At 37.2% G+C, this 14448-nt stretch overlaps 1 protein-coding gene across 1 annotated transcript in view; it reads right to left on the bottom strand.

Annotated features, from left to right (window-relative positions):
• Positions 1-7522: 7522 nt before the first annotated feature.
• Positions 7523-14448, bottom strand: part of usp44 (ubiquitin specific peptidase 44) — a 78193-nt gene continuing 71267 nt past the window's right edge. The window contains exon 7 of the mRNA XM_039761257.1: positions 7523-9965. Coding sequence (XP_039617191.1) covers positions 9841-9965 — 125 coding nt within the window. The 3' untranslated portion in view covers positions 7523-9840. The remainder of the gene's footprint in view (positions 9966-14448) is intronic.

A 14448-nucleotide genomic window follows, 5' to 3' on the forward strand; every position in this document is an offset into this window, starting at 1 on the left:
TATGAGGTTTGCTGATGACATTGTGATCTGTATCGATAGTAGGGAGCAGGTTGAGGAGACCCTGGAAAGGTGGAGATATGCTCTAGAGAGGAGAGGAATGAAGGTCAGTAGGAACAAGACAGAATACATGTGTGTAAATGAGAGGGAGGTCAGTGGAATGGTGAGGATGCAGGCAGTAGAGTTGACGAAGGTGGGTGAGTTTAAATATGTGGGATCAACAGTACAGAGTAATGGAGATTGTGGAAGAGAGGTGAAAAAGAGAGTGCAGGCAGGGTGGAATGGGTGGAGAAGACTGTCAGGAGTGATTTGTGAGAGATGGATATCAGCAAGAGTGAAAGTGAAGGTCTACAGAACGGTAGTGAGACCAGCTATGTTATATGGGCTGGAGGCGGTGGCAAAGACCAGAAAGCAGGAGGTGGCAGAGTTAAAAACGCTGAGATTTGCAATGAGCGTGACAAGGAAGTATAGGATTAGAAATGAGTACATTAGAGGGTCAGCTCAAGTTGGACGGTTGGGAGACAAAGTCAGAGAGGCGAGATTGTGCTGGTTTGGACATGTGCAGAGGAGAGATGCTGGGTATATTGGGAGAAGAATGCTAAGGATAGAGCTGTCAGGGAAAAGAAAAAGAGGAAGGCCTAAGTGAAGGTTTATGGATGTGGTCAGAGAGGACATGCAGGTGATGGGTGTAACAGAACAAGATGCAGAGGACAGAAAGATATGGAAGAAGATGATCCGCTGTGGTGACTGCTAATGGGAGCAGCCGAAAGAAGAAGACATCAATGATGCGACCAATGTCAAGCTGTATTTTTAGTGTTGAAAGCAAGAGAATGTGTTGCCAAAAATGGAAATATTCTACTTGCTGTAGGTGAGCCACCAGATGTAATAAATACATTATGACTTTTAGAAGAACTGAAAGAAGTAACTATCAAGTGACAGAGACTTTACTATTGTTTATATAGTATATAACCTTTTATAGCATTTACTTTAGGACTACAGGTCTGTGTGCTTCACTAGTTCATTTGAAGAAGAGTAGACTTTGTCCAAAAAGGGATGTACATGGCTAGAAACAATGATCAGGGACACATTCAGATGATATTAAGAGGTTTAAAGTATGCCAAGAAAACAATCCTGAAACCACTGCACTACTACCACCAGCCTTTACTGTTGGCACAAAAAAAAAATAGGATGGATCCAATAGTGTTTAGGCCTTTTATTCTGCAGTGCCGCTGTAGCCCGCTCACTTTAAGCTCCAAAATGTACGTTCATAGATGTGCTTCTGCACACCAGTGCTGTAAAGTGCAATTCATGGAGCACATGCAGGTTTCTGTTAGATTGAACAAGCTTAGCCATTCTTGTCTGACGTCTCTCATACACAGAACTGCTGCTTATTGAACACGTTTTGTTTAGCACACACAATTCTCTGTAAACTATTTTATATTGTGATGTGCACAAGTCTGGAATCTCCAAATCTGTTACAAACAATCAGAGCTGCAAAAGTAATATGTCCTTTCAGTCCACTGTAAGTTTTGAACTAAGAATGACAGCCTAGCCGTTTTGTTTTTCTGCCTGATTAGCCGATTTGAGGAAGACTCAGTTCACAGTGACAAGCAGGCGTACCTAATAAAGTGGCCTAAGGATTTAGTATGCTGCTCTTTTTTGGCTTTTCTCTTTATGTGGTTCATGTTATGCACTGTTTAAATATTTTACCCATTATAATGTTGACTGTGTCGTGGCGAAAAATTCATCATCAGAAGGCTTTTTACCTAAAAATAAAGTCTATTAGGACTTGAGATAGACAGACAGAGTTTTAAGGCTTTATTGCAATAAGTCAACCACACGGACTCAACCCAATTCGGCCGAATGAGATTGAACGACGATCATTACAGCAATTGAAGTTTTTATAACAATTTCTTATCATTTTGGCCTCGTTCGATTAGCTCATTCTGCACCTGGTTTTACTGTCCATTATTCCTCTTGGTGTCTTATTTTGATTGGTCTAAGACTGGGTGGATGGCTTCCTCTTACCATCTTTGGGCTTTTCTTATGTCATTTCCTATCTTTTCTGACCTCGCTCGAATGAGCTCTTTTGCCCATCTTCTCTGACTCCCTTCTGCTCCTGTCCGGCCGAACTTTGAGTTCCCATGGGAACCCTTATTATCTCTTTACTTTCCTATCACTGGTCCCCTCGTGGTATTTTTATTTTTCTATGCTGTTCCCATTTTCTCTAACTGGCCAAGGCTTCAATTCCATATATGGGTTTCCTCTCATCATTTCCTTTCTTAAACCTTCCAAACTTTTCTATAATAGTGACCTGAAGCTTAAGCTTTAATTAAAAATGTGCTTTCATTTAATCATTGCTTGGCATGCTTGATTTGTCTTAATTTCTACACTAAAGTTAATTGCTAATATATTCTTCTAATATTTTTGCTAATACCTGAATTTACTAAGATTTTCTCTTCATGCATTACGTCAGTGTGACCCTGCTTACAGCAAACAGCCTTTTGTTCCTTTTCTGCTGATTCACCAATCCAGCTGGTCTCTCTACGTGTCTTCCAGAGCCATCTTCTCTGTGTTATCGCTTCCTAGCTTCCCAGCCTTGAACCACCGGTGTTCTCAAACTCTTATCCTGTCTGAAGCTGGTTTCGATGGGTCAATTTCTGTTCTTTCCCAGACTAGATATTTTGCTGTAAGCTTAAAAAATAATGCAATATAAGTGATTTTTAGGTAACTATTTGCTTGACCTATCATATTTGCTTAACATTCTAATTTATGCTTAATCTTAATCTTTTAGAAGCTTTTAATTACTTTTTATGCCTCTTTATGTTAATTTGCTATTCTCTATGCTAATATAAAAAAAATTCCTTCTACATCTTTCATTTATTACTCATTTAAACAACAAAAAAGAAGGAAACTGAATATTTTTACTTACATACAGTGTTCTCCTTGTGGCCATATTCTCCAGCTGCCCCTCTTCAGTGTGCTCAGTGATAACAAGACGAGTAAAACCTGGGGGTCTGAACGTCGAAGAACTTGGCACAAATGGTAAAAGAGAATCAAAAACTTTGTACTGTAAAACAACTTTCTTTTTATTGAGGTACAATTATCAAAAAAGAAAAAAAAATGAGGTAACAATTTGCATAGTATTTTCAGAAATTTACATTGGACAAAAAAAAAAAATATTCAAGACAAACAGGCTACAGAACACTGAATCATAATTATTTTTGTTTTAAATCAAGCACGTCACAAGTCAAGTCTGCTGCTCTGACTTCAGTGTTCTAAACTAACAGATTGACTCGCTTTGTAGTCTGACTGACAATACAGCGATTTTGGAAGAACAAAAGCAAATCGTAAAGGTCAAATACATCCATCAAATCAATTAACCTGCCTCGACTTTTTTTTTATTTTTATTTTTTTTACATTTTATAAAAACTGAACATGTTTTACCAAGGGTTGTTACTTACAAAAATATTTTCCCAAAATCCTTTAATTTCTATTAAACAAAAGCTAAAAACTGGTCATCTCTATGAAACCAAAACTTAAAAAATGTTCATCAAAAAAAAGAAAAGTGTATTGCACAAGCAGACAATGAAGATACACACCATATTTTCAACATTCAGTCCTTTTAACAGAGAAGAGAAAATCCCTGCAGTGTTTCTTGTAACTTGGATCATGGCGTCGTCCAAGTGCTAAACATGGGCTTCCACCTTCCAGATCAAATGAAAAAGAACCACAACATTTCAGCGGTTTACCAAAATAGCTAAAAACACCACAACCAGGTGGGGACTCGCAAAACATTCACAAATGCAATATGCATTCACAACAAATCAAATTACACAACATGTAAAATTTCCTATAACTTTGTTGGTACCCCAATCCAGAGTTGTGTCCAAGCCATTAAAAGGGTGGCGAGACAGATGGATGGATGAACGTTAATCTTCAATCCCCTGTCACCCTGAATTGGACTAAGTGGTTTCGATAATGGATAGCCGGGCGCTCTTCAAGTTTAGGTGTCTCGCTTTATTTGTGTCGGGGTACAACAATGAAATCAACATTAACATAAGAACAAGCGCCACAAGTAATTTAACAGTGTGCTCTGAAATGAAGAAGACAACGGAACTGGCGTAAGCAGAACAGGCAGCCGACATTTAATCTCCACAAGCAGATTTCACTGCTTGTATATAAGAGGTTTAAAGCATAAAGATGCGCATTACTTATGCTGTTTGCAGTTTAGCAAAATGATGCAGCAATCTTTACTTAATGCTGTATTTGTAATAGATAGGTAGATCACACTTTATCATACGTCCTTAAGTCTTTTCAGAGATTAAGGGCTTGAGTTTTAATATAGATTTTATGTTAATCTGACCAGTTTGTTGGCACCATTATTATGCTTTGTGCATTTCCTACTCTGCTGTAAACCTTGAACACATCTAAACCTACGTTACAAAGTATGGCATTCAGTTGATAAGAGCGATGGATTCAGCATTTCACATTTCATGGATGGAACAGACCTGAAAATCAAGGGGTCATAGTTATCACGTTTAACTAAAACACATCTTCAGTACCCTGACAGAGAGATTAATGCTGCTGCCGCCTCACAGATCCAGAACCCTGGGTTTAATTCTCAGACTTATTGCTATCTGTATGGAGTTTGCATGGGCTTCCTGTGGTTATGTGGCTCTTTATCTATACAGTTTTTCTTCTTTTTGTGGCACTGATGTACGTCTTAGGCTATTGGAGGATTCTAAACTGACCAAGTCCGAGTGTGTGAGCGCGGACACAGGTCTGTCATTTGGTTCCTGCTTTGTGTCTGATGCTGTCTGTATGGCTTCACGCTAGCTTAAACGGAAAAATGAACATAAGACAGACAGAGAAAGACAGAAGAATAGAGATTATGGTGTAACGTTTAAATAAAAATACATAAACAAAGAGCTCAAAATGGTTTAAAGCATAGGTGTCCAACTGTGGTCCTGGTGGGCCACAGTGGCTGCAGGTTTTCATTCTAACCATCTTCTTAATTAGTGAGCCATTTTTGCTGCTGATAACTTTAATTGACGTGACTCAGACCCCTTAGTTGTTTCTTTTTGCTTAATGAGCTGCCAAATAATGATGAGACACAAAACAAGCTGCCAACATGATCAGTTAACCTCAAAAATAAAGAAAGATAAAGGACTTGGTCATGTTGGTCTGTTCAGGTTACCAAAACATCTTGACGGTGGTCTTAGAAGAAACAGAAAATCAATCTGCTGTGGCAGAATGAGAGGAGCAACCAGTCATGATATGCAATAGCAGCAAGAATTGGTTTCTCATTAAGAAAGTAGTTGGAGTGAAACTGGCTGGAGTTTGACGTTCCAGTTTAGTTGGTCATCTGTTGGCTTGTTTCACATCTCATTTCTGTTTGGCTGCCATTTAATGAAGAAACAAATCAATTCAGAGGACTGAATCCATAAAAAGGGGGGCTATTAAAATAAAGGGTAAAAGAAGTTAATTAGCAGTGAAAACTGTTCACTGATCAGAAAAAGGGTTAGAATGAAAACCTGCAGCCACTGCGACATACCAGGACCGGAGTTGTACAGCCCTGGAACTTTAATGGGATAGTTTTTGCACTTGTGTAAATGCACACTGTAAACTTTAAGAAAGCCGGAATACCCATCAGTCACTTCAGTGCAAAGGATTCCCCCCAGTAACAGAGGCAGAGTTAGCATTGTGTGGGACAGCGACATTTGTGAAGTGTATGCCACCCAGCATTGAGCTGGAAGCTCTTCTGATTAAAGTTCCAACAAAAACATATGAGGATCGTCTTTATAACATGTAAATCCGCATGTCATGTAAAAGCAGAAAGTCAATAAATTAGTAGAAACATATAGCTACTTGCACCACAACTGTTTCAGCAACACGTTCAAGTTTAAAAATAAAAGATGTGTTGTGAAAAAGTTTGGGAACCCTTTAGAATGGCAGGTATTCTGGCGTTAAGGTGACTTAAATGGTGACTGACTGACTGAACGTGACATTTCCTATCAAAAGAGGACAAAAAGCAATCGGACTCAACCAATAATGCCCAAAAAGTGGATATCCTCATATTTATATTGAACACATCCAGCCGACTTTCACTGTGTCTGCAGGAAAGAGGATGTGTGCAGTACCACTATACAGTGGTCATCTCAGCAACCAGGGACACAAGCTCAAATCATTGAGAATAAAGTACAAGTCCACAGGGGTAAATGGGGAAAAGAAAAAAATCCAAAATGTTTTTTGAAGAAGGGAAAAAAAAACCACAGACACACACACAACAACCCAGAACTATTAATATAAAAGGCTATTTTACTGATTTTACTAAAGTACTGATCTCTACTGTGATCCACCATACTTGGAAAAAAAACCCCATCTCCAACTAGCTATGCCAGTGGGTCCAAGGATGTGCAGACACGCTTTGGCTAATGCCAGATCTCATGTGTTCCTTGTAAGGAAAACACTGAAATACTAAATTTAATTAGTGATTTGACGGATATGGGGAATTAACAAATTGAGTTTTAAACTGATTAGTTTGTTATGTGGCAGAAAATATTACTGTTATGTCCATTTGTAGTGGGGGGGGGTCTGATCTAACTAAGTACAGGTAGTTGTCGACTTCTGACCACATTAAGGTTTCTAAAAGACCTGCTTGTAAGTCCATCTAGACGCAAGACGGACCGGTTTACGTATTTAAACCTGACCATACGTGTAGTACTGTCCCTTAAGTTATATTGTTTCTTTTATATCCTTTTTATCATCATTCATAGCATATTGTACAGATTTGTTATCCCTTTTTGTAAATTATTTCTTTATTTTATCATTTTGTTTAATGATTACTGTTGCTTCCTATATAACTGCTTGGTACATTTTAATATATATATAAATATATATATATATATATATATATATATATATATATAAATATATATAGATATATATATATATATATATATATATATATATATATATTAAAATGTACCAAGCAGTTATATAGGAATAAAGTATTTTTTTATTCTTTTTAACAGTAATTTCATCTTGATTTTCATTCTACTTTTCCAGGTGTTCTAATTGTTTAATTAATCCATTATTTACTAATTAGTGGGTCTGGCTCTAAAGTAGCTGCAGCTTTTGATTATTCAGTGTTGTTTGCTTGGGTGTCTGCTCTGCACATTTTTAATAATCATTATTAAGATACAACGAAGGGGGAAAAACTGCACAGAGAAAGGGCAAAGTATAATGAAATCAACAAAAGAGAGTTGAGCATTTAAATCTATAGCAAAAGCAGAAATATTTATAAATGTCTTATAAATGTAAAAATCATGCTGCTATGCTTTTTTGAATGTCAAATAAAAGAAAAAAATAACAGCTAATTAAATGAGATCAGTGTTATCAGGTGTTGTCACTGATTAGGAATCTGGTTGGAACAAAAACCTGCAGCCACAGGGGGTCCCCAGGACCGATGTTGAGAACCCCTGACTTAAAAGTCACATGTGATCACATTCACTTTCTTTCCTCTCTCATACTGCTTGATCACCTTCATTTTTGGGTCAAGATCAATTGCCTTTTTCCCTGTAATTGTAAGACAAATATAACTGAAAGTAGTTAAGACCACTGTACGTAATAAACTGAGATCGAAATGAGCGAGTCACGACATACAAAGCTGGCGGGCGAATACTGTTGTTTGCCCGTGAGACACGGTAGCAGTCGTAAGACGAATGGTCGTAAGACGCATACCTTGTAAAGTCGATGACTACTTGTCGTCATCCCACTCACTAGACATGGAGCTATAATGGCCTGAGGATAACTTTGCAACCTCAATACCGAAGTGGTTAGTAATCACTGTGGATTCTGTTACCCATTTCTGCAGAGGAGTACCTGTCTGTGATCTGAGGCTTAACAGAATGTGCGATTTACACCGCAAGAATGATCCTCAACATATAAGAAATTTAATACAAGTTAATGGCAACACACTAGCTGAAACATTATGGCATAAGGTGATTTGTGCAGTTCGATTTAAAACAAATGAGCCAAAATAGCTGTTTAGCTGCCAAGAGAAATTACCAACAGGTTCACGAAACGTGTGATTAATGTTCTTACTACTAAAGATGGTGTCAAACATTTAGTGAACCTAAGGGTCCAAAAATGGGACGTTAATGTATCAATGCATAAATGATTTTATTGGTGTGTTTGTTTAATCAGATTCACTTTCTAACTTATTAGGACACAGATGAAGATCAGATCATATGTTAGATTAAATTATAAGGATATCATAAGGATAACTTGAAAGGATTCACATATTTTCTCTCCACCAGACTATTCTGCTAGGATTTTTGCATACATGTAAAACGATTAATGTGGATGAACTAAAAACTTTATTAGGAGTATTAAACAATTTGGATTAATGGCAAGTACTTTTTTGCTTTGATGAAGTAACAAGCACAAATAAAATGCAGAGGCCCTGGGTGGAGGACAAGAGGCCAAGAAAGGATTCGCCCAGAAAAAAAATGTAGAAAAAAGTGAAATAGATACATATCTGATTAAAACACCTTTGGGTGCTGTACAGCAGTTGCACAGAAGTTGGTAAATGAATGCTGTTATCTCAAAATCCACAAAGTGCCTACAGCCTGTCCTCACGTGGGGAACCAGCTCAAGACACGTGATGTTTGCTGGCTGAACAGCTAAATACGAAAGCAGAACTTATCACACCGGAGCTCTGTAAAGCCCCAAGGCTATCTTTTGTAAGCCAGAGAGCGATCATTATGACACTACATCTGACACATTTGTATTCATGATTTTACAGCTATACTATATTCTGTACTACCAAAGCAGACTACATCTTTGGTCTGCAGAATGCCCCTGAACCTACACATTCAGATGGTGGTCCTACACCTCTACCATGTGTGTTAAACTGTTGGATTATGAGCTATTTTGTGGCTAACTGAAAAAAAATAAGGCTGAACTGGAAAACAAATTGAATAACTGTAATTAAAGCACAATGGGGTCTCTTGCAAGACAGCTATGTAACTGACCTTTAAAAGCAGTTTCGCATAATTAGGAAAGTTTATATCTTGGTTGCCCTTTCCCCTTAAATGGTTCTTTAGTTACATCAGTACAAAGTTGTTGGTCTTGTATCAACATTTTCCTAAGCTTGTCAAAAGTCATTTGATGGACTGGTAAAACATTTTAAACATATAAAAATGGCGTTGCTCTTTGTTAAAATACATCCCAGTAAATGTCACCCATTTTCATCTTAAATCTCTGCAAATGAAGCCAAACTGTAAGATCATTATTCTAAGTACATTCTAAATGGGGCTATTAAAACATAACCTACATTGCTAAGCTCCTCTGAATACAGAAGTGCACAGTCACTGAAACTGATCTGAAAGGCAAGTTGCTGGAGACATTACAAATCTCTTAATTAGAGTGGTACTGTAAAAGGAAGTTTGCAACAGAAACTTAACACTTCAAAAAAAGAAAACACTTTTAGACAACATTGTCTAAAAGATGCAATATACAAAAAAGTGAGGTCTTTATCTGTGATTCCATTAAAATCAATTAACATTTTTATACACACTATTACTTTTCCAACAAAATTTAAAAACATTTTATTACAAAAACATTATAAACATTCTGTACACTAATTCACATAGGAAGGAAACGTAAAAACATTTCAATTGTACATAAAAAAGGTTCCTATTCACAAACTTTTAAAAAAGACAAGAAAGAGAGGCAAAGACGAAAATGCCTTTGGCTGTGCTGATGTCTTAAAGGGAAGGGTTACCCTTTCCAATGCAATGCTGGTGTTACGCTGCTGGATAATTTCCCCAGTGATTAACGAGACTGTGCTTTCTCCTGAGAAAAGCGCTGCGTATAAAACAGGATGTAGGCCTGCGCCTTGCACACTTCATCCACAGTGCAGATATTTAATTTTGAGTCATTGCAATGTACCCAGAATCCTGTAGATGAAAATACAAAAAAGGCAATAAGCACTTTAACATCCCACCCACCCTATCTGAAGCACCACAATGGCAGGTAAAGGCAATTTACACAATATTGCTCTGCTATGGGTCAAAAGTTAATGAGTACAAATCTTCAGGATATGTCTTTTGTACAGTGCTCAATCTTTTTGCTTTAAAAATATCATCATGGCCAATGTCTCGATGCATGCTCAATAATCCAGGTAAGGAAGTTCTAGAAAGTTGATTCTGTTCATCTGGACATAGTTTTTTTGTCGATACGTTTTATCACTCATCCAAGTGACTTCAAGTCAAGACTTCACTTGGATGAGTGATGAAACGTATCGACAAAAAAACTATGTCCAGATGAACAGAATCAACTTTCTAGAATCATGGCCAATGTAACAGCCACTCAGACCTTCAAATTTACCAGCCTCTCTTCCAGTGAAACAACACAATAAGAAGCAAGAATGTAAATGCAGTGTCTGTATGGTGACAGAAATGAGCCATACTGAAGATTATTTTAATAGATGTTTAAACTCACAATACTGAACTATGAATTAAACAATATACAGTATAAAATAAGAACTTTAACAGAGGAAATTGGACTGCAAATATTGAAAACAATCCAAACCTAAACTGCAAATTTGAAATCTTAGATGGAAAGCCATAAGAAGTAAGTTCGATTAACCTGCCAGCAATCACCATAGCCTGGGCCATTAAATGTTTAAATAAACATATATATAACATTTTTATCTGATACTTTCAATCTTTCAATCAATTGTTCTGCAGATTGGTAGGTATTGATTTAAATTCTATTAATCCTACTTAATCTCTAATTTTATTAATGTGAAATCTCTATCTTGTACATTTTTTAAGAGAGGTCTTAAAAACACATTGCTCGACATTTTTGGAATGCAAAACAACCTTATTTTTTAGCCCAGTGTATTAAAGTGTAGCATGGGCATCAGCCTGAGAAAAGAACACAGTTTTGTAATGTAAACTTGACAGTGTTTGTAAGATCATCAGTCATTTGTGTACACGGTTAACTCAACATGGAGACAGACCTTTAAATTTGTGGTGCATGCCGCACCATCACCTAGCCAAAATGCCTGCATTACCAGCGAAACTGTCAAGATATAAGCCCTCTGTACACTGAAGAAGCTTCTTCAGCAGATATGCACCCAAATTTCACCATCTGGACCCATATAGTACTTCTGATATTACAGGTTGAGTATCCCTAACCCAAAATTCTAAAATCTGAACCTTTTAGACCATCAACATGACACTACAAGTTGAAAATTCCACACCTGACCTCATTTGTCCATGCAGGGCTCTGACCAATGTTCCCTTTAACTTTTTTCACTAATGAGTGGATGTGAATAGCACACGAGCTGGCACTTAACAGTCTTGACTACAATGACTGATTTCTTCAATCACCCTTGGAACTTCAAGCCGTGCACCAACACAGGAACAATGAGCATAGGGGTGGGTTTGGGCTTGGAGGAAAGTGGGCTTTTCTATAAAATTTATTTTTCATTTTAATCCACTGCTGTTTTGCTCTGGCAGTATACTTAGGTTTATATTGCAATGAAAGAAACAGTTCCTAACTTAATTCATCTAACAGAGGGGGGCAGGTATATCCATCCATCCATTTTCTAACCCGCTGAATCCGAATACAGGGTCACGGGGGTCTGCTGGAGCCAATCCCAGCCAACACAGGGCACAAGGCAGGAACCAATCCCAGGCAGGGTGCCAACCCACCGCAGTGGGCAGGTATATATCTATTATTTTTACTTAATTTGTCACAACAACGTGACTGTATTGTTATGCAGAATTTATTTTGGAACAAACTTAACAGGGTGATTTGTTGAGGTAATAGATTTAATTTAAAAACTTTGAACCAGAAAATGAGGAGGACTACTGTTTTTGGAGCTGTTTGAAAGTTTTTATGCTGAACGCTTTTTCAGGTAACTGCCTTTTTGTCAGCTTACATCAACAAAATATAACCTCATCGTACATTAGACAAGCATGTTAAGTTTGATGTTTACGCTAAACTGGACTACTCAGTGCATTAACATGCTCTACAATAACCCAATTATTCACAGAAACCTGTGGTCTAAAATGCCATTTAAACCCATATTTCAGATAGAGAAATCAGGTTATTGGCCTCTGAGAAACCTGGTTAACAGAAGTGGATTTCTCCGCAAATAAGCCAATTATGTAGTCATGTAAACCCTTAACTGGGTTTCTATTAAGGAGTTGGCCGTCTTTGTACATCCACTGCACTCTGTAAACCTGCGTATGTGCTTTATTTGCTTTGTACTTACTTTTAGCAGCCATTCTTGTAAGCGCCCACAAAAAATATTTCTAAAGGCAAATGTTCAGGACATTGGATTATTACTTCTCCTGGGTAAAATAATCTGTGTCAATATGTCATAAATCGCTAAATTGATATTAAACATACAGTGCTAAACTCAGCAACACAATCTCTAGAGCAATAATGTAACACGTTATAAGTAATGTACATTACACAGTCTTATTACTTTGTTAAAGTAATGAGTGACCTAACAAAATACAGTACTTAGCTTACTGAAGTAAAAACGCCTACAATATTATTGTTATTATTATTACAGCAACACTGGTGTAATGCAAGAAGCACACATACTGGGTTCTTGCAGGGCTCACTCGCACAGCTGAGCAGAGAAGAGTATGCTGCATGTCATACAGTAAATAAAGTGTCAGTTTGATATATTTATACAACACATGAAAAATATCATAGGCATTATGCTCATTTTCGGATTCATTGTGGCAGATAATGACTTTTAAGTCATTTTTGGGAAGTTTAATGACGTCGGAGTGTTTTAACAAAGTGTGTTTCTGCCTTAACCAGGTCATTCACCTTAATCAGGTTATGTATATGCACGTAAACAAACTGTATGTATGTGTGTGTATCCTGAATGTTTTATGGTGCAGTTAAGATGATGTACTCCCAGACGGCCTTAAAATGGAGAAGGATCAACAAACTGTAATTTCCTATGCTACACTACTAGCCCTTATCTTGCTCAAATGGAAGAATCCCACCCCACCACTCTTAAGTCAGTGGGTAAGTGATGTTCCATACTATTTAAAATGGGAAAAAATCTGATTCTCACTTAGAGCATCTGTTCAAAACTTTTTCAAAATATGAAAAGATCTAATCAATAACATTTTAGAATAAGCTTACATTCCGGATGGGAAAGGATACCCTTCTTTTCTTACTCCTTTTATAGAGTAGCTGCGGTTGCTGGCTCTCTCTCTCTCTTCCTCTTGGGTGGGGGTTGAATTTAGCTTTGATTTGTTAAATTTGTCCTGACTGTATAGAATGTTATCCGTTTCTAATTAAAATAATAAAAATACAGAAAAAAAGAGCCTGATGCTCATAATGTACAGTGATTGATTTTCACGTGGATTTAATATTTCACTTTCACCTCTACAGTCAAACGTGTAAATGTGGTGGGTTAAACAAAAAAACAGCCAAAACAGACAATACTGATACAGTTCACATATCTTTTAATATTTGTAATTTTAAGATAGCAGTTCACAAAACTTCACAAAAAAGGTTAACACACTAATTTGTGAATCCTATCCCTTTTCACATTGTACACTACACTGTAATCATTTTTGTTTTTACTTTGGATTATTTGAAAAAACCTATTGCACAATTATCGATCAATTCTTGACTAAAATGTACACTAGATATTTAACTTCACAAGACTGGATACATTTTCAGTGATTTGCAACACTGACCTTTAAGTTTAAAAGATGTTATTATACTGGAGAAGAAGATGATCAATTTCAAGACATGCAATCTCAATAATAAATACTTTTTGTTCCTACAGTAAGACCTAATCTTTCATTGTCTCAAATATACACAATTACAAATATGTACACAAAGATAAAATTATTATTTACCTGATAAAATGAGCCTCTACTATGATTATGCACTTGATGCACATTAGTGTGTCTTTCCAGTTTGCTTCCCTGCTCACCTATTGGATCTTCTCAGTGGGGCCAAGACACTGGTAGGGGCAGTCATGCATCAATTGACTTTTGTTCCCGTCACCTTTGCTGGTGCCTTCTGGGAAACCCAAAGCCAGGCTTCATCATCCTATTACCATCCCTGTCATCCATAGGATGACCACAAAGCCAATCATCTGTTCCTGTTTCTGCCAATGCTCAACAGAACCATCTCGCTGCTGCAACGCTGTTCCTCTTGCTTCCAGATCACCATGCCTCTTGTCCACCACATTGGCTCAAGCTCTTGAGCTACTTCTTTATTCTCTCTAACCTGTTTCTCTTTTGATTTTTCTCCCTTATGTCTTTCTCTTACTTCCTTTTTTCTTTTCTGATCTATCTTACTCAGACTCCTGGGTGCAGGTGCTATGTTTAACAGTTTTCAGAATGTCAATGAGAAAACTGGATAAGCTGGTCACATTTGCAC

The sequence above is a fragment of the Polypterus senegalus genome, chromosome 8 (genome assembly GCF_016835505.1).
Source record: "Polypterus senegalus isolate Bchr_013 chromosome 8, ASM1683550v1, whole genome shotgun sequence".
In the NCBI taxonomy this organism is placed as follows: domain Eukaryota; kingdom Metazoa; phylum Chordata; class Cladistia; order Polypteriformes; family Polypteridae; genus Polypterus; species Polypterus senegalus.